The sequence below is a fragment of the Odocoileus virginianus genome, chromosome 33 (assembly GCF_023699985.2).
Source record: "Odocoileus virginianus isolate 20LAN1187 ecotype Illinois chromosome 33, Ovbor_1.2, whole genome shotgun sequence".
NCBI classification, from domain to species: Eukaryota; Metazoa; Chordata; class Mammalia; order Artiodactyla; family Cervidae; genus Odocoileus; species Odocoileus virginianus.
In genome coordinates, this window is record NC_069706.1 from 36,205,065 (window position 1) to 36,225,909 (window position 20,845).

The window sequence follows — 20,845 nt, forward strand, 5'->3', positions numbered from 1 at the left end:
GAAATTAGAGCTGGAAAGAGGCGGCGGCTCCTCCGAGCTCCAGCAGGCAGGTTGACACGTGTGGGGCGGGGCGCCTGGGGAGACGCCCCACCTCTGCTGGAGCGGGTCACCTATCGACCACGGACGTCCGTGTCATCCCCACGGGCCCCTCTGCGGGGTAGCAGAGGGCTGCCACGTTTGTCACCCGAGGAAACAGGACGAGTCAGGGCACGCACCCCCAGGCTGGCCCAAGCGATGGCGCCGGGCAGTGAGTCTTTGTCCCTAAGTGTGGCACACAGGCGGGGCATCAGCCCCTAGGACTGGCTGGGTGGCAGCCAGGAGCTGGGATTAGAGAAGACGGTGAGTGCACTGGTAGGCATGCTGAACACGAGGTGCCCGATGGGGTCGGCAGGTGGGCGTGTTCAGGATGGGTTGAATTTCTGAGTCTGAAGATGAGGGAAGAGCCTGGGCTGGGCCTCCTAGGGTCAGATGTCCTCAGGTGTCCCCAGAGCTGGGCATGGTAGAGTCCTTTGCACAGAAGTGCTCTCTGAAGCCCGAGTCCAGTCCGCAGCCTTTCCCTCTTTCCCCATATCTGCCGTAGTCATCCTCTTCATTCTCCCTTGTCAACAGCCATTCAGTTTTGCCCAAAGAGTTCCTTTTCATCTGCCCACTGAACTGTAGGATGGTCCCCCCGGCACGTTGTGTGGTTTGGTATGACTTGGTGGTGGTCCAGGTGACACTGTTGCTCCCAGTTCTTGAATAGCAGACCCATTTGGTTCTTGTAGAGACGTCGGCAGAGGGAGGCTCTTGTTCCCTTCTAGAAGCCGGGAGGCAGCGCTCTGCCACACACCGCAAGAGATGCTCCTGGAGCATCTAGCTGCTTTCTGGAACAACAACTCCTTTGTCCTGGAATATGTAGCCCCAGGAGATAGAACAAGGTCCCTGCTGCAGTTTCCCAGTTTTGTGTTTTTTTTTAGATTTTCCAGAGTGATAGGAGAACTAATATAAGAAAAAGAAAACAACCTTTATCTTTTATGCCTGATAGATAATCAGATTACCCAGGGGATTAGATCAAAAATGAGTCATTTGTTCCTATAATTAGTTACTATAATGACCAAGATAATCTTTTGTAAGAGAATTTAACAATTAAACCTGGTAAGTAGGATTAGGGGATGGGTAAATAGCTAGAGGACAAGGGGAGTTTGAAGACAGAGCTGGTGGGTGTTGTGGAGTGCTGTGTTGCTGTCAGCTGTGTCCATCGGGTGTCCACCCCTGCTCTTGGGCCACAGCACAGTGGGGCCGGGTGCTCACCTGCCCTGGGAGCAGCTTCGGGCTAGACCTCATCCGCCAGTTTGCTTCCCCTCCATCTTTGCAGCACACCACACAGTGGCTTTTCATCCTGACATCCCTGGTTTTGTTCACAGGCCATGTTCTCATAGAGATTTCGAGCATCCACAAGAAACTCAACGAGAGTCTTGATGAAAATGTATGTGAATGGTTTTTCTACTTACCAAATATACTTATTTTATTTTGCTTCAAGTCTCAAACCTGGTCTCAATTTTTCACTTGTGTTCACAGTTCAAAAAATTCCATAAGGAGATTATCTATGAGCTGGAGAAGAAGACAGAGCTTGATGTAAAATATATGAATGTGAGTACAGGGTTTTGCTTCACCTGCCCTGGGTGGAGGGCACCAGGGCGGGGAACCTAGTTTTCAGGGAGGCTGTGCTCGCCTGATGGCCAAGCCTAAGGAGAACGTCCCCACGGTTGGGTCGGCGGCGGTGGCGGCAGCGTGCGTGAAGGCCACAATACCCCGTTAAAACAGCCAGAGCAGCCGCCTGCCTGGTGCTTCGGTAAAACAGGTGCGGCGTTTACCTTCCAGGCGACTCTCAAAAGATACCAAGCAGAACACAGGCATAGATTAGATTCTCTGGAAAAATCGCAAGCTGAATTGAAGAAGATAAGAAGGAAAAGTCAAGGAGGACGAAATCCATTCAAATATGAAAGCAAAGAGATTGAGGTGAACTTTTCAGCACTTTGTTACTTTATTTTGGGGTGGATGGTTTATACAGTTAATGGGAGGCATGCTCATCTCAGTCAGCCTATACTTTATGCATCAGATGTGCTGCTGCTGAAAGTCAAAAATAAGCATTTTGACTTGGTGGGAACTGAAGTTCGCATAGTTCCCCACAGTTAAGAATAATTAGTCAAAAGCACTGGTGTTGTCTCCTGACTTCGGGAGAGTGATAAGCATTGTGTCCCTATTTTATAGATGGGAAAAGTGAGGCTTCGGTTAACTCACATGGTTGGCACTTGGAAATGTGATTTGATATTGAACTTTCTGGTTCCAAAACCCATTATTTTCCAATGAAACATGATCCTGTCCCTGGAGTAAAAGTAATATTTTATGCAAATTGCCAAGTGGAATGCAGGGCCTTTGGCAACTTCTCTCCAGGCATGGATCAGGGACCTTAATGAGAATGTTGATATCTGCTCGGATCAGGTTAGGGCTTTGTTGTTCTGTCTAATGTTTATCTGCCTTCAGCATTCACTCCATTATCAAAATAAATCAGCTGTAAAGATGGCAGGAGATAAGTGTCAGGCTGGGTAGCTGTTTGGTTCTTCATGTCATACTTGTGTAATTATTATTTATTTTCCTAGTATGTAGAAACCATTACTTCTCGCCAGAATGAAATCCAGAAATTTATTGCAGATGGTTGCAAAGAAGCCCTGCTTGAAGAGAAAAGGCGCTTCTGCTTTCTAGTCGACAAACACTGCAGCTTTTCGAGTCAGATACACCATTACCACGCGCAGGTGGGCGCAACAGCAAATGTTCTCCTCATGTTTAAATACCCTTGACAAGATTCGCCTTCCATAGGTGCCCCAGTATAAAGCAATGGGCTCATTTTGCCAAGGAAAGAATTCTAAGGAAATAATTTTTGACCAACTTGAATGAGTAAACTTTTAGAAATGTAGATGAAATGGTCAAATGTTTGCTTACCATGTTGAATTTAGTAACACCCATTCATATTTAATCAATGGCTGAGAAATGGCACTTTTTCCCCTTTTCTCACCCATGAGCCAGCCTCTCTCAGACTCTCCCTGATGCATCTTCAGCATCAGTGTCTTCGCCAGAACCACAGGGTGAGTCCCGCCAGCCCCCAGGTACACCCCACCTGGGTGGTCTGAGAGGCTAGCCTGGGGGTCCATGTAGAAAAATCCTGTCCTAGACCACAGACCCTGTCATAGCCTCAGGACAGCTGGACAAGAGTCCTTTTTCACACTTTTTCACTCCTTTTTCACTCCTCAAGTTGTGTGGGTGTTCCTGACCCCATCAGCCCCGTAACTAGCTTTGTCACCCTCCTTTAGCACATGTAGTTGTGAGGTTATCCTTCTAGGAATCATCACAAAGTATGTCCTAAATTTCCTTCCCTCGTTTTTTGTTGTTTTTTTTTTAATAAAACTATGGACTCAGTTGGGCTTCTGTAAGCATCCAAAACTAGCAGTGACTGAGGTCAGATATTCACTGTTATTCATGATGAAGTAATTTAGAGCACACTCCATCATGTGAGAAGCGTTCTAAAAGCTTGAATATAGGGCTGCTTCCTTTTTGGGGGAACCTGGCCTTGTATGCATGCATATATCATAGGTTACATATTCCATAAACTTGAAGGAATATTTAGCTACCAAATCTAAATACCCAAGGTCTCAAATTGTTACAGAAAAGAAAAACAAAGATGCTGCATTAGATGATGACATTTGTCCCCAGCGTATCTGTAGTAGCTTCGGCATTGTTTCCATGGTGAGGGTGTCTGCCAGAGGGGGCCAGAAGCAACCTTGAAGCTCTCTGTGACAACACCCCGCCTCCCCCAGCGATGGGGCAACTTGGTCTATTTCCAGAAAGCTCTAGTAGTTGACACAGTCTGCCACACACTTAACCTTGAGTCCCAGTTATGTCTTTCAGCGTGACGCAAGCCAAATTTCCTTCTTTCTCTACCAGAAGTCTCTTCAAGTCTCTGAAAACCGCTTCGGCGCATTCCCTGGTCCCAGCGGTTTCAGTGGCTCCTTGGACATAGCAGCTAAGGCTGCTGGTCCCCTGGCGTGTCCAGGCCACAGGCGGGGACGGGGTGGAGTGAGGGGCAGGGCTTAGGATTCACGTCGACACCCCAGCCCACGCTGATGAACACAGAGTCTAGATGAAAACTGTACAGTTGTTACGAAAATAGTTTCACAAAAGATGCTCTACTTTCCTTTTCCAACTCAATTGCCGCCTAGAAAGGGGGGTTCTCATAAGGGCTCCCGGGAATCCGGGAGTCCAGTCGGGGAAGAGCCAGGCTGTGGGAGGCAGCACAGACACCTCCGCCTCTGGGGCTGGGCGGCTGCAGCCCTGTCCTGCTGCGTCTCTGCCGCCCAGCTGCTGCCTGCCCGAGGCCCCGCCGGCCTGTGGTCAGGACTCCCACTCAGCACTGCCCTGACTCCAGAGAGCCACCACGCTCCGCCTCTGGCCCCCCGGCCCGTAGAGGACCTCAGTCACCCCAGGCGTCTCTCTCTGGGGTTAAGTCCACTCCTGGTCCTCTCGTTCATCAAAGGCGCTTCTCGTGGAAGGGGTGGGAGGAAGACAGAGGGATTGGCAGTTCTCGGGCCCCTGATAAACACGGGGGTTAACACAGATTGCTCCACCTTCCATCTTAGTTCTGAGCTTCTGAACCGTTGACGATCCTTGTATTAGCCTGAAGTCTACCCACTCTGAGGGAGGTGGGAAATCCTTTATAACAGGAGCCTACGTGCTCCTCAGCAAATGAGACATAGCAGATCCTCACAGATGCTTCAGCTACTCACTGAATTTAACTCCTCGCTCCCACACTTCCGGTGGTCAGCCAGGAATCTGAGTAGTAGTTATCATTTGTGTCCGTCCTTCTAGCAATACACATTTATTTGTCTTTGGTTTTGTTTCTTTTGAATTTATAGTCTGCAGAACTGATCAATTCCAAACTGCCTCGGTGGCAAGAAACCTGTGGTGATGTCACCAAAGTGCCAGAGAAAATCATGAACATGATCGAAGAAATTAAGACCCCAGTCTCCACCCCGATGTCCGGAACGCCCCTGCCTTCACCCATGGTCGAGAGAAGCAGCATGGTAAGAACTGGTCGTCACCTCAAGATTTCAGCCGTACCTTTGCTAATAAGATTTCAGCCAGATTTGCACAACAGAGCAAGGCCACCTTTGTCAGTGGAAATCACGGGCCCACCTGTATCACTTCCAGGGCCTACCTTTCCTCACTGCGACTTCACCCTTCCAGCAGCGCAAATACCAGACGTGGCCCCTCTCCCTCCCCGAGGCCGGGCCTGTCCCCAGACACACGCTGTTGCCCGCCACTTCTCCCCCCGCCCAGCGTCAACCGCAGTCCCTGCAGAGATGACCTTGACAGTCTGGCCCGTAACGCAGCAGGCAGGGTGATCCTGGCTGGATCACAAAGGCCTCAACAGGCAGCAGAATGTTAGCGACAGAGGATTCTGAAAACTTTCAGGGAGGGGAAAATGGATTATTTATTACAAAGAAAAGAGAATCCCACTGAAACCAGACTTCTTTTTAGAAAACTCGGTGTCAAAAAGTAATGGACTAATGCACTCAAAATTCTGTGGAAAAATACTTTTAAATGGAGAAGCCTTGAGCCAAGCAGCATTTAAAAGGGAGCCTCGAAATCCACAGAGACAGAAAATAGATGAGTGCTGTTCAAGGGCTAGGGGAAACGGGGATTAACTGCTTTAAAAGGGATGGGGGGGGGCACTTCCCTGGTTGTCCAGTGGTTAAGACTCCGCACTTCCACTGCAGGGGGTGAGGGTTCAATCCCTGGTCAGGGAACTAAGATGCACGGTGCAGCCAAAATAATTAAATAAATAAATAGACAAAAGAAGGGGGTATTCTTAAAATAGTTAAAAACGGGGCATTACCCTGCAAACAAGAGAATTTGGGGAAGAAAATGGAATTTAAAGCATGTAATGCAAAAGAGCCCTGGGGATCAATCTCTAATGCCATTGCTGTGTTATACTCGGATTAAACTAATAAGGAATTTTTCACAGGTTGGGCAAGATTGTGACAGCCTTTCTAAATACCCACCAAAGATCCCCGCAGCTCCTTCAGCCAGAGCCTTGACCAGCCCTTTGATCGATCTGTTTAAGAACCCAGCCACAGTCACACAGAACTCAGAAAGAAAAAATAATTTAACAGGTGAGCTGTTTAGTTGAATTTCCTTTAAAGTACCTTTAAATTTCTTAAATATTTAGGTAAGTGTGCCTTGAGATCTATATCCATAGAGTCACAAAGAGTCAGCCATGACTGAAGCAACTTAGCATGCATGCACGTCGTGAGCTAGAAGTAAATACCTGTGTGTGTGGTAGCACCAGCTCCACACTGGCTCAGGGGAACTCACACCTCCAGACAGGGGTCCAGGTTGATTCTAAAACTGTAAGACATGTTGCTTCAACAGATATGAGTTCTGTATGCTGATAGATGTTTCCATAGAGTAAGCATACTATTGAAAGGTGTTATATTTTCAATACATGCAATATAACAGAACCTCACACTGTGTTCCATATTCACTGGCAGCTGAAATAAAGTCTCCTCTTTTCAGTGAAACAATGAAACAGATGATAGAAATTCATATATCTAAGTTATGGTTCCTAGTCTCATCAGTAGACTTCGATAGAATTGTACTCAGTGTTTTTCATCATCTCTAACAGAGCATGTCATGCTTTCTGAAGGCTTCAGTTTCAACTGTTAACGTTTCTTAAGCCAGCTGACGCGCTCTGAATAAATCAGGAACACGTCTTGTCTGCAGGCATTTCAGATGGCTTCAGCCAGGCTCCACTCTTGCCTGCAGAGTCTTTGGCGTCCAGGACCTCAAGACTGTGGTGGCACTGGGCATGTGGGGGTCTCACAGGCCCCTTGGGGGTGAAGGTCGTGGCAGTCACACAGGGCACTACTAGCGAGAATCCACGGGCTGTCCAGCACGTGCAGCTGTTGGGGAAGAGATGAGACTTTCAGAGTGTCAGCTGCAAAGATGACACTGTAGTCGCTCGCCTTTGAAGACTATGAGTTCTGTGTATAGAACATAAGGTGAACGCATACAGCGCTGTGTGCAACCTGGTCATTCACATGATTCTTTGGTTCTTGTTGGAAATCACTGGATTCGGTGTGACCTTGATAATTAGAGTAGACGGCATGTCAAGCAGAGAGAAGAGTTTACATTGTAGTGTCAAGAATTTCTGAGGACGATGCAGACATAGATTCTGCATTGTTTTATAGTAAATAATAGGCTAGCAAAATTTGAGTGGAAAAAAAGGTATCTAGAAAAAAATGTTTCCATTCCATTTTTTTTTGCGGGGCGTTGGCGTGGGCTGGTAAAGACCAGCCCACGTTTGAGCTGAGACCTGACCTAGTGCAGCGATGGCCGTGGAGGCGGGCCGCCCGCATCGCTGGTTCCGGCTCTGGCGCCGAGGGCGGGGTCGGTACACGGGGGCAGGGGGCGGCGTGCTCAGCACATCCTGCCCCACTTGCGGGTGAGCGGCCACGACTGCAGGGGCGTGTGTCCCCAGAGTCGTCCTCTCTTGTGGCACAGGCCCTGGGCGGTTTGGTCTGAGCTGGTGCCTGACAGCACTTCCGCAGGCTGTGGCGGGCGAGCGGGGCGGGCAGAGGCGTGGGCCTGCTGGCATGGAGCCCTGGCCTCTGTGGGCCGTCCCAAGGGATTCCATGCAGGTGAGGCTGGGCCACGTGGCTTCATCGTCTTGGTCTGAAGGGCCTTCGGCCACAGGGCTCCTCCTCCGAGAGGCCTTGGGCCAGGCTTAGGCGCTATCCCTGTCTGTTGCTGTCTGTCCAGCCACAGGCGGACGTGTGGGAATAGAACCAGTTGGCATCTCAGTGGAATGAGTGTGCTGGTGACATGGGATGGCCGGGTTTCTGGGGCTGGCGCCTTTGAGCTCACCTAGTCATCCTTCTTTGAAAAGTCATCGCTGCCCTGCTCACTTCCGACAGGTTCTTCCTTTGTTTTTTGGGGGGGGAGTTTATAGCTTTTTTTTTTTTTCCATTTATTTTTATTAGTTGGAGGCTAATTACTTTACAACGTTGCAGTGGTTTTTGTCATACATTGAAATGAATTAGCCATGGATTTACATGTATTCCCCATCCTGGTCCCCCCTCCCACCTCCCTCTCCACCCAATCCCCAGGTTCTTCCTTTGACCCCAATTTGCCACGATCTGTTTCCATGGCCTCTGGACTGAACATGGTGAAAAAGCAGAAAGTGAAAACCATCTTTCCGCACACGGCCGGCGCTAACCAGACCTTGCTCAGCTTCGCGCAGGGAGACGTCATCACGCTGCTTATCTCTGAGGAGAAGGACGGCTGGCTATACGGGGAGCACGGCAGTACCAAAATGTGGGTCCCGGGCCGGGCTGCTCACACCCTGAGGGCTCCCGTCGAGGCCATCCTTAAGGGCAGATGAGCGCCTCCACCACAGCAAGGTCACACTCTAGTGACAGTTCTAGCCTAGTTAACTGCCGTTAGTCTATCCACGTTGTTCCCAAGCTGTTTTCTGTATGTGTGTGCATATAGAGATAAGTTTTTAAAAAATTTTGGCCACACTGCATGGCATGTGGGATCTTAGTTCCCCGACCAGGAATTGAGCCAATGCCCCCTGCACTGAAGCATGGAGTCTTAGCCACTGGACCACCAGGGAAGTCCTATAAATTTGACGTACAGATAAGAGTCACCTCTGAAAGTAAAGGCACTCGTTTTTATGTGACTTCAGATTTCTCAGGATAACGCTCTAAATGAGATCTGGCACATGAGTAGTGTAAATGCCAGTGTCCTCATTCCAGCTGTGTGCACAAGCCTTCCTACAAGGTTAAATTGAGTTTCTGTGTAGATTATTCAGGTACTAAGTTTAAACCAAAATGCAAACAAAAGACACAAAGGGAATCCAAATAGAAATGACGTGTATGTAAGAGGCCTATAATGGGATGTGATGCAAGTTGCCCAGCCGCCCCCGGCCCTGAGCAGTCCCCAAGCCATTCCAGGCGCGTCTGGGTCCGCGTGTCCACCGCCAGCACCCCAGTGAGGTCATCTTCTCCCTGCTCTCCGTCTGCAGGAGGGGCTGGTTCCCGTCGTCCTACACCAAGCTGCTGGAGGAGAACGAGGAGGAGGCCGCGAGCGAGCCGGCGCCAAGGTAGGACCACCTGCGGCTCAGGGCACCCCCCCAGGCGTGGGGGTGGATCTGGACGAGCGGCAGAGCCCACGACGACGCCACAGTCGGGCTGGCCGGAGCGGGGGGGTGCTCCGTGTCTGTTTCCTTCCTGATTTCCTGTCCTGGCGCTATACCCTCTGCTGGGAAGAGATGCCCCCTTCCCGGCCCACGGTCCCTCCCAGTCCTGCGCCCGCCACAGTGAAGTCCCAGGCCACGTGCCTGGCCCGGCTGCCCTGGTGAACACGTGCTCTGGGATGTTCTCCCCCGCTCACCCTCTTCTCTCCTTCCCTCACCAGCCGCCCGTTTTCAGCCCCCTCTCGGGCCTTTCCTCCGCCCTCTGCTCAGACACAGGGTCCTGGGACCCGCCCTCGTCCTCTTTCCCTCTCGTGCTCCCTGGGCCACCGTGGCTGCTCCCGTGGCTCGAGTCACATCGCGGGGCTTCACTCAGCACGCCTGAGCCAACGTCCCGCCCAGGAATGACTGCCACCGTCGCTCAGGAGCTGGCCGCTTGCACTGACCGCGCCATTTCTTCCTCACACAACCTGTGAGGTCAGGCCCTGGTCGAAAGTTGAGGAAACGGGGGCACAGGGAGCCAGAAGTGATGGAGCCGAGGCAAGACTAATTTGGGCAGGTCTCTCCCAGCCGAAACGGGAGGGTCTGTGTGGGTTAGTTGGCTGTCCCTCGGGTCCTCAGAAACACGTCCCAACAGAACGTGGCATCACCTTGACCACAAGCCACTTCGGCCACGGTGTCTGCCATGTCAGAGCAACCCCCGGCCCATCCCGCTGTCCCCGGGACCGCAGACACCGCCCCAAGTCGTTCCATTACCCTTGCTCATGGCCAGCTGTGTGTCTCTGTCCCTTGCAGAACAGCTCAGCTGCCATTGGCCAAGAAATGAGACTGAGTATCTCTAGGGTGTTAAAATTCTGAGATTTTTAGTTTGGAGCGCTCAGTGCTTTTGCTGTATTTTCTTCTTGAACTGGATCAGGAGTCATCCCCTAATGGGGCTAGGTTTCCTCTCCTTTTGCCAGGTCTTTTAAAGACTCTCTTGTGAGTGTGCATGTACAAGCCAGCAGAAACACTGGCCCTCCAGGACTGTTGCCTGGGAACTCCCGTGAACAGAGGAGCCTGGCGGGTTACAGTCCATGGGGTCACAAAGAGTGGAACGCGACTTAGCGACTGAAAATCAATCAAGAAACACTGCAGTGCTGTGTCTTGCACTGCCCGCCCCACAGTTGTGGATCACTGGTCCATGTAGTTCCGACAGAGGAGACGCGGGATGTCTGGGATGCGGGGCAGGCCTCCTCTAACCCACAGCCTCCGTTCCTGTCTCCAGCTTGGTGCCCGTCCGCAGCGTGAGCACAACGAACTTGGCGGAGAAGAGCAACGTCGTCATCCCCCCGCCGGACTACCTGGAGTGTCTGTCTACGGGAGCAGCCACTGCTGAGAAAGGAGACATCTCCCTGAAGGCTTCTAACCATAAAGCCCCAGCGCCCAAACCAGAAAGCACGCCTCCTGTGAGTAGGGCCCCAGGGGCCCCGACCCTGACGGGCAGGCTCTGGGGTGCAGGGCCCCCTTCCCTCCGAGCAGGAAGGGGGTGACCCTTGGGCGGGGCGCGCGCTTGCTCCCAGGGCCTGCAGATTCTTTGTCACACAGTCTTTCAGCCGCCTTAACTTTTGTCCTCCCCTTGTTTTTATTTCATCTGTAAATGATGGCTGGCACACACGAGGTCCATCGTTTCCCAGACTGTGCCCGCTTTCAAGCTTTCCTTGCCTTTGGTCATGTCTGCAGTCCTTTCGTCCTGTAATCACCTTTCTCTGCACTTCCTTCAGTTTTCATATTGTTTCCTGGAGGAAGACTGAAGTAGTGATCTAATCGCCACACCTTCAGGAACTACCCGGTACATGTGTTATCTGTGATCTTAAGCCTGGGACTGGGACAGAGGCCATGAGTCACTTCATCCATCCCAGCGATGACTCTGTCTTCAAGCCAGGCCCAGTGGGCTCTGGAGGAGCCAGAGATAAACAGTCCGGCTCTTGCTCTGCTGGAGCTTAGGCTCTAGTGATAAGATAAGCAGCAGACAGTGAGAGAGAGACAAATGTGTCAGAGCTGGGAGCTCCGTGGGAGAATGGAGCCAGGTGCTGTGAGGACAGAGGGTGGGGTAACATCTTGGATGGAGGTCAGGGGTCAGTTTTCCTGGGACGCTGGCTCAGTGATGAGGTGGGCTATGTCCACGGCTCTGGAAACATCCAGAAGGCAGAGGTGGCCCGGTGCCCCCACTGCCCCCACCGAGAGCACTGGGCCAGGATCTTAGCTGGGGCAATTCCTGGGGAGCGCTGCCTGCCTCCGCAGCCAGAGCTGTCATCCTGAGGCCGGTGCGGCCACTGAGACAGGGACCAAGGGAGGCGCCTCCCAGATGGGAGGAGCCGGAAGTTTACAGCTCCTGGCGGGGTGTACTCAGCACGAGTCTAGAGGGGGTTCTTGTCCTCTTTTCCCACAACATAGATTATACAGCAGAGAAGGCGGAGAGGATGGAGGAAAAGGGGGTGACTGAGAAGGAAGGGGCTGGTCCGCCAGGAGCAGGGACGCGGGTCCCCTGTGCCAGCAGGGAGGGGAGACGGGGGTGGGGGGGTTTGGCTGACGTCTGCTATCTCAGCGCCGAAGGAAAGGTCGCCCTCGGACAGGGCAGGTGGAGTGGCGCTGAGCAGGTGTTCATTGGAGGGACTGATGTTGAAGCTGAAACTCCAGTACTTTGACCACCTCGTGCAAAGAGTTGACTCATTGGTAAAGACCCTCCCTAATGCTGAGAAGGATTGAGGACAGGAGGAGAAGGGGATGAAAGAGGATGAGATGGCTGGATGGCATCACCAACTCAATAGACATAGGTTTGGGTAGACTCCAGGAGTTGGTGATGGACAGGGAGGCCTGGCGTGCTGCGGTTCATGGGGTCGCAAAGAATCGGACACGACTGAGTGACTGGACTGAACTGAACTTCTCTTCCCAGATAAGCACACTGCATGACTCCTTGCTTTCACTGTTATTGCTGCAAATCACTCCAGCTTTCCAACTCCAAAAATTACTTTCAGGAGGCTATGGAGCTTTCCCATTTTGTTGGTGAGAGATGTCAAAACTGGAGACGCTGCTTGAAAGGGCAGATCTGAAATGCTATTTCATTAAAGGGCCTGGTATATTTTAAAACAATACTCAAACTATTTGGAAATGATCTTAAGGCACTTCTAAAAGCATAAAAGTTCCTTTTGCTGGAAAAAAAAATCAACTTACAATTTGCATGTCACAAAATTCAGGATCCAGGCATACAAGGTGTGGGACCTGTTGGTCTGTAGTGCCTTCTGGATTTGATTTTCAACTTTTTTTATGGAAAAATTCAAACACACATGAAAGTGGAAAGAATAATCTACTGATCTGGTCCCCCAGATCAACAATTATTAATTCATTTATAAATCCTGTTTCATCTCCCCTATACAGTCTCAGATCAGCAAAGCCAATTCCAGACTTCATATCATTTCATCTGTAAATATATTAAAGGTCCTCTTTTGTTTCTCACAAAACCAACTATCGTATCATTTAAAATTGACATTAACTCCTGAATATCATCACCTGATCAGTTCAAATTTCTGATGGTCTCATTAAAAATTTCTTGACAGTATTGTTATTTGAATCTGGACCCAGGTCAGCTCCCCACACCGTCGCTGGTGACTGCGTCTCATGACTCGTCTTTTCGTACCTAGAGATCTCCCCCAGTGTCATCTTTCAGTGATCTTTCACTGATCTTTCAGTGTCATCTCTCTGTAGAAAACCCAGGTTACTAGTCCTGGAGGGTGTCCCCAGTCTAGATTTCGCTGGTTACATCCACATGGTATCCTTTATTGAGTTCCCCTTTCTCCCTTGTTTCCAGCCTGGGGTCAGAATCTGCTGCCGTTGTTTGTTGGCTGGTTTTGTGTGGTGGGAGCATTTCATCTGTGGTGGTGGCCAGTCCACCTGCGGTCCAGTCTGGTGGTTTCCTTCTGTGATGATGACCATTGATGATAATGACCACCTGGCTCTGTGACTTGATAAAGGTTGCAAAAGCAGACCTCAGATGCAATGGGTTAGTTTCCAGACCATCTCGATAAAGCAGGTCACATGAACTTTCTGGTTTCCCAGTGCATGTAAGAGTTATGTTTACATACACTGTAGTCTGTTAGACATGCGATAGCATTGTGTCTAAAAAGTAATAAACAGTCATTTTAAAATATTTTATTGATAAAAAATGCCAATTAGCTAAGTTTCAGTGAATCGTAGTAGTGACACCAAAGAGCACCAATCAGCGGTCATGATGACTATGATGATAATGAAAAGCCTGAAATATTGCAAATGTGACACCGAGACATGAATTGAGCCAATGCCATTGGAAAAATGATGCCAACATACTTGCCACAAACCTTCCGTTTGTAAGGAAAAAAACCAGTATCTGTGAAGCACAGTCAAGTGCAATAAAATGAGGTCTGCCTCTATACTGCCTTTTAAGGTAAAAGAATCTTGCCCTAAAATCATAGCTAACACTGGAATTATAAATGAAAACACATTTTAGCTAACAGCACTGAATTCAGAGGAAAACATGTTTTAACTTTCAGTTTTGTTACCACGTGGATGAAGCTCAATGAAGACGGCATCGGTGTGGTTCTCACCACACTGAATGGATAGTGAAAAAAAATCCTGGCTTTAGATGTCGGCACAGTCTGCGATGATATTCATTATTAAGCATTTGGCAGTTTAAATGAGCTCTAACTTTATTTTTAAACCTCCCTGTTGGCTGGACCATAACAGACTGTCAGAACCAGGAGGCTGTCTTGAAAAGCACGAGGACCAGCTGGGGAGCCTTGTACACTGCGCCCACCTTTTTATTCCTTCCACTTCCTTGAGCAGCAGAGCCTTAAGCACGTATCTCTCTCCCGAGGCCCAGGGTAGCCTGTGGCCACCTCCCTCCATGGCAGGTCCTTGTGGAAGCTGTTGCCTTCCCACCAGGACCGGGTGTGGGACCTAAGCTCACCCCCTGGGCTCCTGTCTATGTTGTCCTGGCAGCCCCCAGGCAGAAGCCCCCTCTCCACCGTGTCCTGCCACCCTCAAGTCAGTAACAAGGTCTCCCAACAAAGCCTGAAACCCGATGGCTTCACTGGTGAATCCTATGAAACATTCAAAGAAGAATGAATGCCAGACCTGCTCCAACTGTCCTTAAAAATGAAGAGGAGAGAACCCCTAACTCATTCTGTGAGGCCAGCACAGCCCTGGCACTCGGGTCAGGCCCCCTTATTTCTGTCTCTCAGGCCGGAAGGCCTTTTTCAGTTTTTTATTTTATTATGATTAGTGGCCTTTAATTTTTGATTTCTTGGAAGAACATTTAACAGCCCTACCTATCTAATGAAAATGCCCGCCGTGTGTGAGTTCCCATGGTGATTAGTTGTTGCTGGTTTTGCAGATGTCAGAATAATGAGTGTTGATGACCACTTTCCTTCATGATGAGTGAAACCTTCCATGAAAAGGGAACAGGCATAGAGTTGATACCTACAGTGAGCTCACAGCAACGTTAGCAGCGAACATTTCCACGGCATCAGACTCCGCTGACCAGCTGAAACCTTTGGTAGACATGGTCAGCGGGCACCTGAAGGCACACCTTGTGAAGAGGGCCTGCAGGTCACACTGGCCTCGTCCGGGTAGCGTTTACTGACGAGCTGGTTACAGTCCAGGCCTGCTCCAGGCTCCAGGGAAGCAGACCAACCCAGAAGTCCAGTCCAGGGAGCGGTGATGAAGAGGCTGTGGAGGAGGTGTAGGGGCAGAGGCGGGGAGGGCTCCAGCTCCAGGGCGGGGCATCCGAAGCGGCTTCCTGGGCGCGAGCGTGTGAGCCGAGTCCTGGAGGAAGGGCTCTGAAGAAGCCCAAGGCCTCGCAGGCGGCAGCACAGGGCCTGGTGCCTGGGTGGCGGCTGACTGCTGTTCCATCTCCGTTGCTGTAGCTTGGGAAGTAATATCTCACGATCCTCTGCAAACTGCCGGAGACAAAACCACCTCTGTCACAGCCTTCGACACCACCGCCTCTGCCCGCCCTGTCCCGTCTATGAGAGGAGTTCCTGCATCTCATCCGTACCGGGTCAGAGCGGCAGCCAAGCTGCGGGGCAGACAGATAACCAGTGCGCCCGCAGGAGAGCCCCAGGGGGCAGGTGCAGACGCCCATTTTTCACCGGGTCCTGATGGCCTCTTGCAAAGACAGGAGGCATAGGGTCAAGTCACCTATGCATCAGTAAACCACCTAGAGAGTTGATGGGTCAGAGAGAAATGTGCCAGAACCATTTTAATCTAGTCACACAGTGAGTAGCCGCCATATAGGACAGCCAGGTAGAGCTCACCCAAAAGAGAACAAGATTCCATGTAGAAACCAACCTGGAAGGTGATGGTCAAGGAGCAGGTCCCACAACAGGCCCATCCAGGAGCACGAGGGCCGGAGCCTCAGCCCTGGGATTCTGTATCTCAGAGGTTCTCATGCCTGGCAGGGCTGGTAACTCATCTTCCCTAAGCTGTTTACAGCAGCTGGTAACACTGCAGAAAATCAGGTTCTATCTCAGCCAAACCTTGGGGTCCACGGAAGCTGGCACAGCAGCTCGACACGATTACGTGTAGATTTTGCACGCACACAGCCACCAAGTGCCATCAGTTACCCATAGTTTAGTTTGAACACCGGGAAGCCTAGGGTACCCCTGGTGGCTGCCTCCCAGCTGCCGTGTCCTGGCTGCTGTGAATAGGGCCGCTGTGGGCACTGGGGTGTATGCAGCTCTTTGAATTACATTCTTATCTGGACAGAAGCCCAAGGGTGCAATTGCTGGATCAGAGGGCAAGTCTGTTTTCAGTTTTTTAAGGACCTTCCACACTCTTCTCCACAGTGACTGCACCATTTTACATCCCCGCCAACAGTGTAGGCAGGCTCCCCTTTCCCCGCACCCTCTCCAGCGTTTGTTATTTGTAGGCATTTTAACAGTGACTATTCTAGTGGGCGGGAGGGTTGTACCTCATGGCAGTTTGGATTTGCATTTCCCTAGTAATCAGAGTGCCGTGTCCGACTCTTTGCGACCCCATGGACTGTAGCCTACCAGGCTCCTCCGTCCATGGGATTCTCCAGGCAAGAATACTGGAGTAGGTTACCATTTCCTTCTCCAGGGGTTCTTCCCAACCCACGGATTGAACCCAGGTCTCCCGCCTTGGAGGCAGACGCTTTAACCTCTGAGCCACCGGGGAAGCCCAGTAATCAGTGATGTTGAGCATCAGTGATGTTGAGCACCTTTTCATGTGCCTATTGGCCATCTGTGTGTCTTCTCTGAAGAAGTGTCTATTTGATAAGTCTTCTGCCCACCTTTGGATTGGGTTGTTTTTGTTATTGCATTGTACGAGCTAGCCAGGTAAGTGGCTCAGACAGTAAAGAATCCACCTGCAATGCAGGAGACCTGGGTTCTATCCCTTGATAAGGAAGATCCCCTGGAGAAGGAAATGGCTACCCACTCCAGTATTCTTGCCCAGAAAATTCCATGGACAGAAGCCCGGCAGCCTTTAGTCCATGGGGTCACAAAGTTGGACACAATTGAGTGGTTAACACTTTCACTTGTATGAGCTATATGTATATTTCAGAAGGCAAGATTTTTTTGGCAGAATCACTTGCAAAATCCTTCTCCCAGACCGTAGGCTGTCTTTCCGCTTTGTTGATGGTTTCCTTTGCTGTGCAAACAGCGTGTAAGTAGGATTAGGTCCCGTTTGTTTTGTTTTTACTTCTATTGCCTTGGGAGACTGAGCTATGAAAGCACTGCTGCTTTTTAGGTGATATGATTTTTGTGATTTTTGTGGCAGAGAATGCCCCGCCTGACGGCCCTGCTGTTAGGACCGGGTGCTGCCAGTGCCCGCCGAGTGCCTTGGTGCCCCCCGTCTGTGCTGCTGTACCAACCGGAGCGGGCTCAAGGGGGCACGGGACGTGCACCAGCGCCGGTGGCTTCAGGCGGCCTGTTAAGGGTCATTTTGCCCTCCTTCCTCGTGGCACGAGCTGTTACTTCTCACCACTTCCCCACCAGGGCTGGACTCGGATGCATCTCCTTCACCGTCTGTTTCTCGAGTGTCGTGTCCCGGATGACATAGCTCGTGAGACCCCGACCGAGCTCGGTTCACAGTTCCGTTGAGCTCCAAGGTTTCTGCCTCGAGGGCAGCGGGGGCGCTGATGTTCAGCAAGCAGGGGCCCTCTCCAAGACGAGGGCGTGTCCTGCCCCGGGGACAGGCAGGAAGGGGGTTTCCGCTACCTGCTCAGCAGGAAGAAGGCTTCCCGGGTGGGAGGACACCCCTACCACCCCTGAGCCACAGCCGGGACTCGGCTCCCCGCCAGGCGCCCTGAGCACGCTTGGGGCTGCACACGGACATCGGGGAATGTCTGTAGAATCGCAAATGAGCCCTCCATCCCCCTGTAACACAGGAACAGCCTATGCCAAGGCCTGCTGGGCAAGCCCTGTGGAAACGTGCTGACAAGCGAGGCAGCTGCTCTGGGCTTCCCCCCGAAGGGGAGACAGGGAATCGGGGTGCCAGGCTGACTGCCCTGGTGGCAGGGTGCCCCCTCAGGATGAGCTGGCTGGCCCCGGGTCCAGGCCAAGGTGTGTCCAGAGGCCCAGACCCTCAGGCACAGGTCAGAAGCAGCCCTGGGCCGCCAGCCTCCCTCCGCCTCGAAGGTCTGTATGTCCAGAGTGGCACAGAGCGTCCCCAGGGAGCGCTGGTCACATGGCGTGACACTGCCCCCTCCTGGGCAGCCAGCTCCGACAGCGAGCCTGTGCGGCAGCCGGAGCAGAGGTCTCGGGGGCGAGGACAGGCTCTCACCTGGCCCCTGGCCATGCCGGACCTGAGCCCCGGGAGCCGGAGGCTGGGCAATTCCCCAAGGTGGAGACGGCGCCTGTGCTGTTCCGTCCGCCCCGACCCCCCGCGCCGGCGGGACTCCCTACAAGCTCAGGTCTCTGGCTGGCAGTTGACAGCAGTCTGTGGGCACCGAAACCCAACAAGTTTCCTTCTGACTTACTGCTCCTCACGGCATCCGTGAGGACCAGGCTCCCGGAAGCCACCCGCGACTGCCAGTCCTCACCTGGACAGACCAGGCGAGCAGCAGCGCCCCCGTGCCCTCCCGCTGGACACGCCCGCGCTCGTGAGGGCCGGCGCCAGGCTCCCCAGCTTCTCTCGTTCTGGCCCCGATTCCTCCGGGGGAATTTAATGTCTCCTCCCCAGTGAATGGACACTGTCGGGAGCTCCCTGCGCTTTCAGCAGCTGTGGGCTTCAGATATCTGTAGCCTCAGGTCTCACTGCAAACTTCCCATAAACGTCCTCTTTTTCTTTCCCACAGAACAATGCAAATGGGTTTGCAAAGCCTCCTTTCCTCAGGTAAGTTAACTTCCTCCCCCAAGGGCCTCTCCCTGCGGCTCATCCCAGGAGGCCTGGGCTCGCTGAACCTTAGTTCCAGACCAGGGACTGACGTGGGGCCCCTTGGCAGTGAAAGTGCGGAGTCCTAACCACTGGCCGCCAGGGAAGCACCCCCGCCGACAGAGGGCGCCCTCCTCCCCGCGGTCCTGCCTCGGGTGCGGGGAGGGCCGTGGTAGGACAGCCTTCCAGGACGGGCCCTCCCTCTGGATCAAGGCAGAAGCAAGCCCATACAGCGCCCAGCGCCCAGCCCCAGAGGACCCCACAGGCCTGAGGCCTCGGATCAGTCCCCTCCGAGTCCAAAACAAAACAATTAGTGCTTACAACAGGCAGCGGGGAGAGAACCATCCCAGAAAGTAACTTTATAATGTTCAGAAAACGCCTGAAATTTATAGAAGTGTATGTTACAGAGCAAGGGTAGTCACTGGCTGTTTTCAAATCAAATCCCTGTCTTGGCGTATTTCTGCCAACATTTTTCCTGCCCCGCCCCCTGCAGTGGAGAGAACCCCTTTGCTACTGTGAAACTCCGCCCGACGGTGACAAATGACCGCTCAGCGCCCATCATCCGATGAGAAGGCGGCTCCAACGTTCTCCTGGTTCCCCACTGGGCTCTCGCTCGGGAAACGATAGGTTTGTGTGTGGCAAGCGCCATCCAGTTGTAAAACTTCACCAGAGAGCGTCTGATTTTGTGTGTATTCCACTTGAGCAAATCAACACATTTTCTAAGTTAACATGGTTGGGTTTACACATTTCTTTAAGATAAATCAGTTTAGTTACAACTCAATCATTTAAAAGTTTTTCCCTATTCTGTTCGAAAATAGTAAATTTGGTTCCAATCCTTATTGTATCACTTTTTGTTTAATGTTCTGATTTTTTTTTTAATAGCCAGAGTAAGGGATAGTGGATGCTTTTGTGACTGGCTTTCTGCACCCAAATGCAAATGAGATCACAGTTTTATAAAGCATGTGCTCTTAAATAGCATTATGTTTAAAGAAGATACTATGTAAATTTGCATCCTAGCATGCAAATAATCTTAAGCAATATAAATTATGAGGATATTGTATAACATTTATTTAACTTTAAAATTTGTTTACTATAGCCCTAGCCAAGATGAAGCATCCCACAGGTTCTCGTGACTTAGCCAGCTCTCGAGCCCTGAGATCCGCCTGGCCCTGTCACAGCCGGGGTCTTAGTACTTGAGTAGTTCTCAGAGGGACTGAGCCTAGGGCCGAGTGACCTCACTAGGATGACCCGCAGAAGCCCGCCGGGCTCACGTGCCTCGTGGGATCTTGGCTCACAGGCCGGCACCTGCCTCGGGAGACTTCACAGACGGGACCAGGCGCCTCTTGCTACACTAGTCAACCACAGTCGCCTCCAGCACCGTTTACTCTGAACCCTCTCAGGGTGCAAGTTTCTCTCCTTTTCAGTCGGGCACTGAGACGCCCAGCAGCCTGAATGAAGCTAGGAGGACCCCTGGGTGCCGGGCAGGGGGAGCATTTCAGCCCAGCCCCACCCCGCGCTGGGCCCTGGCAAGGAGTCAGAGCAGCACTGGGCCAGTCTCTGCTGCGGGCCAGCACCATCTGGAGGTGATGAGGGGCGAGAAAACACGCAGGCCGGCACTGCGCGGGGGTCTTGCTCCTGGTGACAGCTTTTGGTTCGGTCGTGATGCGTTCTTCTCGGAGCGCGAGAAGAACTGAGGGCAGGTAAACAGTGTGGGGCGTGGTGCTCCCGGGGCTGGCCCTGCCCCCCGGCTGGTGGGCCACGCGGGCGGCCCCTCGGTGGCGGGGGTCTGGGGCAGCTGTCCTGCAGTAGCAGCCGTGTCCACCAGCCAGGACGACACTCGGTCCGTCCCGGGGCCGGTTCCTTCCTGCCGTGGGGGCAGGCTCTGGAGGCTCGTGAGTCAGGGGAAGGGGCGGGGGTCCCACACCCGCTCCAGGGGTCGTGTGACTGTGAGGCTGCGGCGCGGGGGTCTTGGGTCCTGGGGTCACCAGGCCGCGCACACCGCCCTGCTCAAAGGACAGAGGCCGGGCCGTGGATCCTGGGCATGGGGTGCGTGCTCTGCGAACGTCAAGGTATCAGGCTTCGTTCTAAGAATAAAAACTTGAAAACAGGCACATTCTTGGAGCTGTGTAAGGGAAGGTCGCCCGAACT

At 52.1% G+C, this 20,845-nt stretch overlaps 1 protein-coding gene across 1 annotated transcript in view; it reads left to right on the forward strand.

Annotated features, from left to right (window-relative positions):
• The window catches only part of BAIAP2L1 (BAR/IMD domain containing adaptor protein 2 like 1), a 77,245-nt gene extending 56,437 nt beyond the window's left edge, over positions 1-20,808 (forward strand). Inside the window, exons 4-14 of the mRNA XM_020900586.2 lie at positions 1,404-1,465; positions 1,558-1,629; positions 1,861-1,998; positions 2,640-2,792; positions 4,947-5,114; positions 6,059-6,206; positions 8,202-8,409; positions 9,122-9,199; positions 10,554-10,734; positions 18,621-18,658; positions 19,191-20,808. Of these exons, the coding sequence (XP_020756245.1) occupies positions 1,404-1,465; positions 1,558-1,629; positions 1,861-1,998; positions 2,640-2,792; positions 4,947-5,114; positions 6,059-6,206; positions 8,202-8,409; positions 9,122-9,199; positions 10,554-10,734; positions 18,621-18,658; positions 19,191-19,266 (1,322 nt within the window). The 3' untranslated portion in view covers positions 19,267-20,808. The remainder of the gene's footprint in view (positions 1-1,403; positions 1,466-1,557; positions 1,630-1,860; positions 1,999-2,639; positions 2,793-4,946; positions 5,115-6,058; positions 6,207-8,201; positions 8,410-9,121; positions 9,200-10,553; positions 10,735-18,620; positions 18,659-19,190) is intronic.
• The last annotated feature ends 37 nt before the right edge of the window (positions 20,809-20,845 follow it).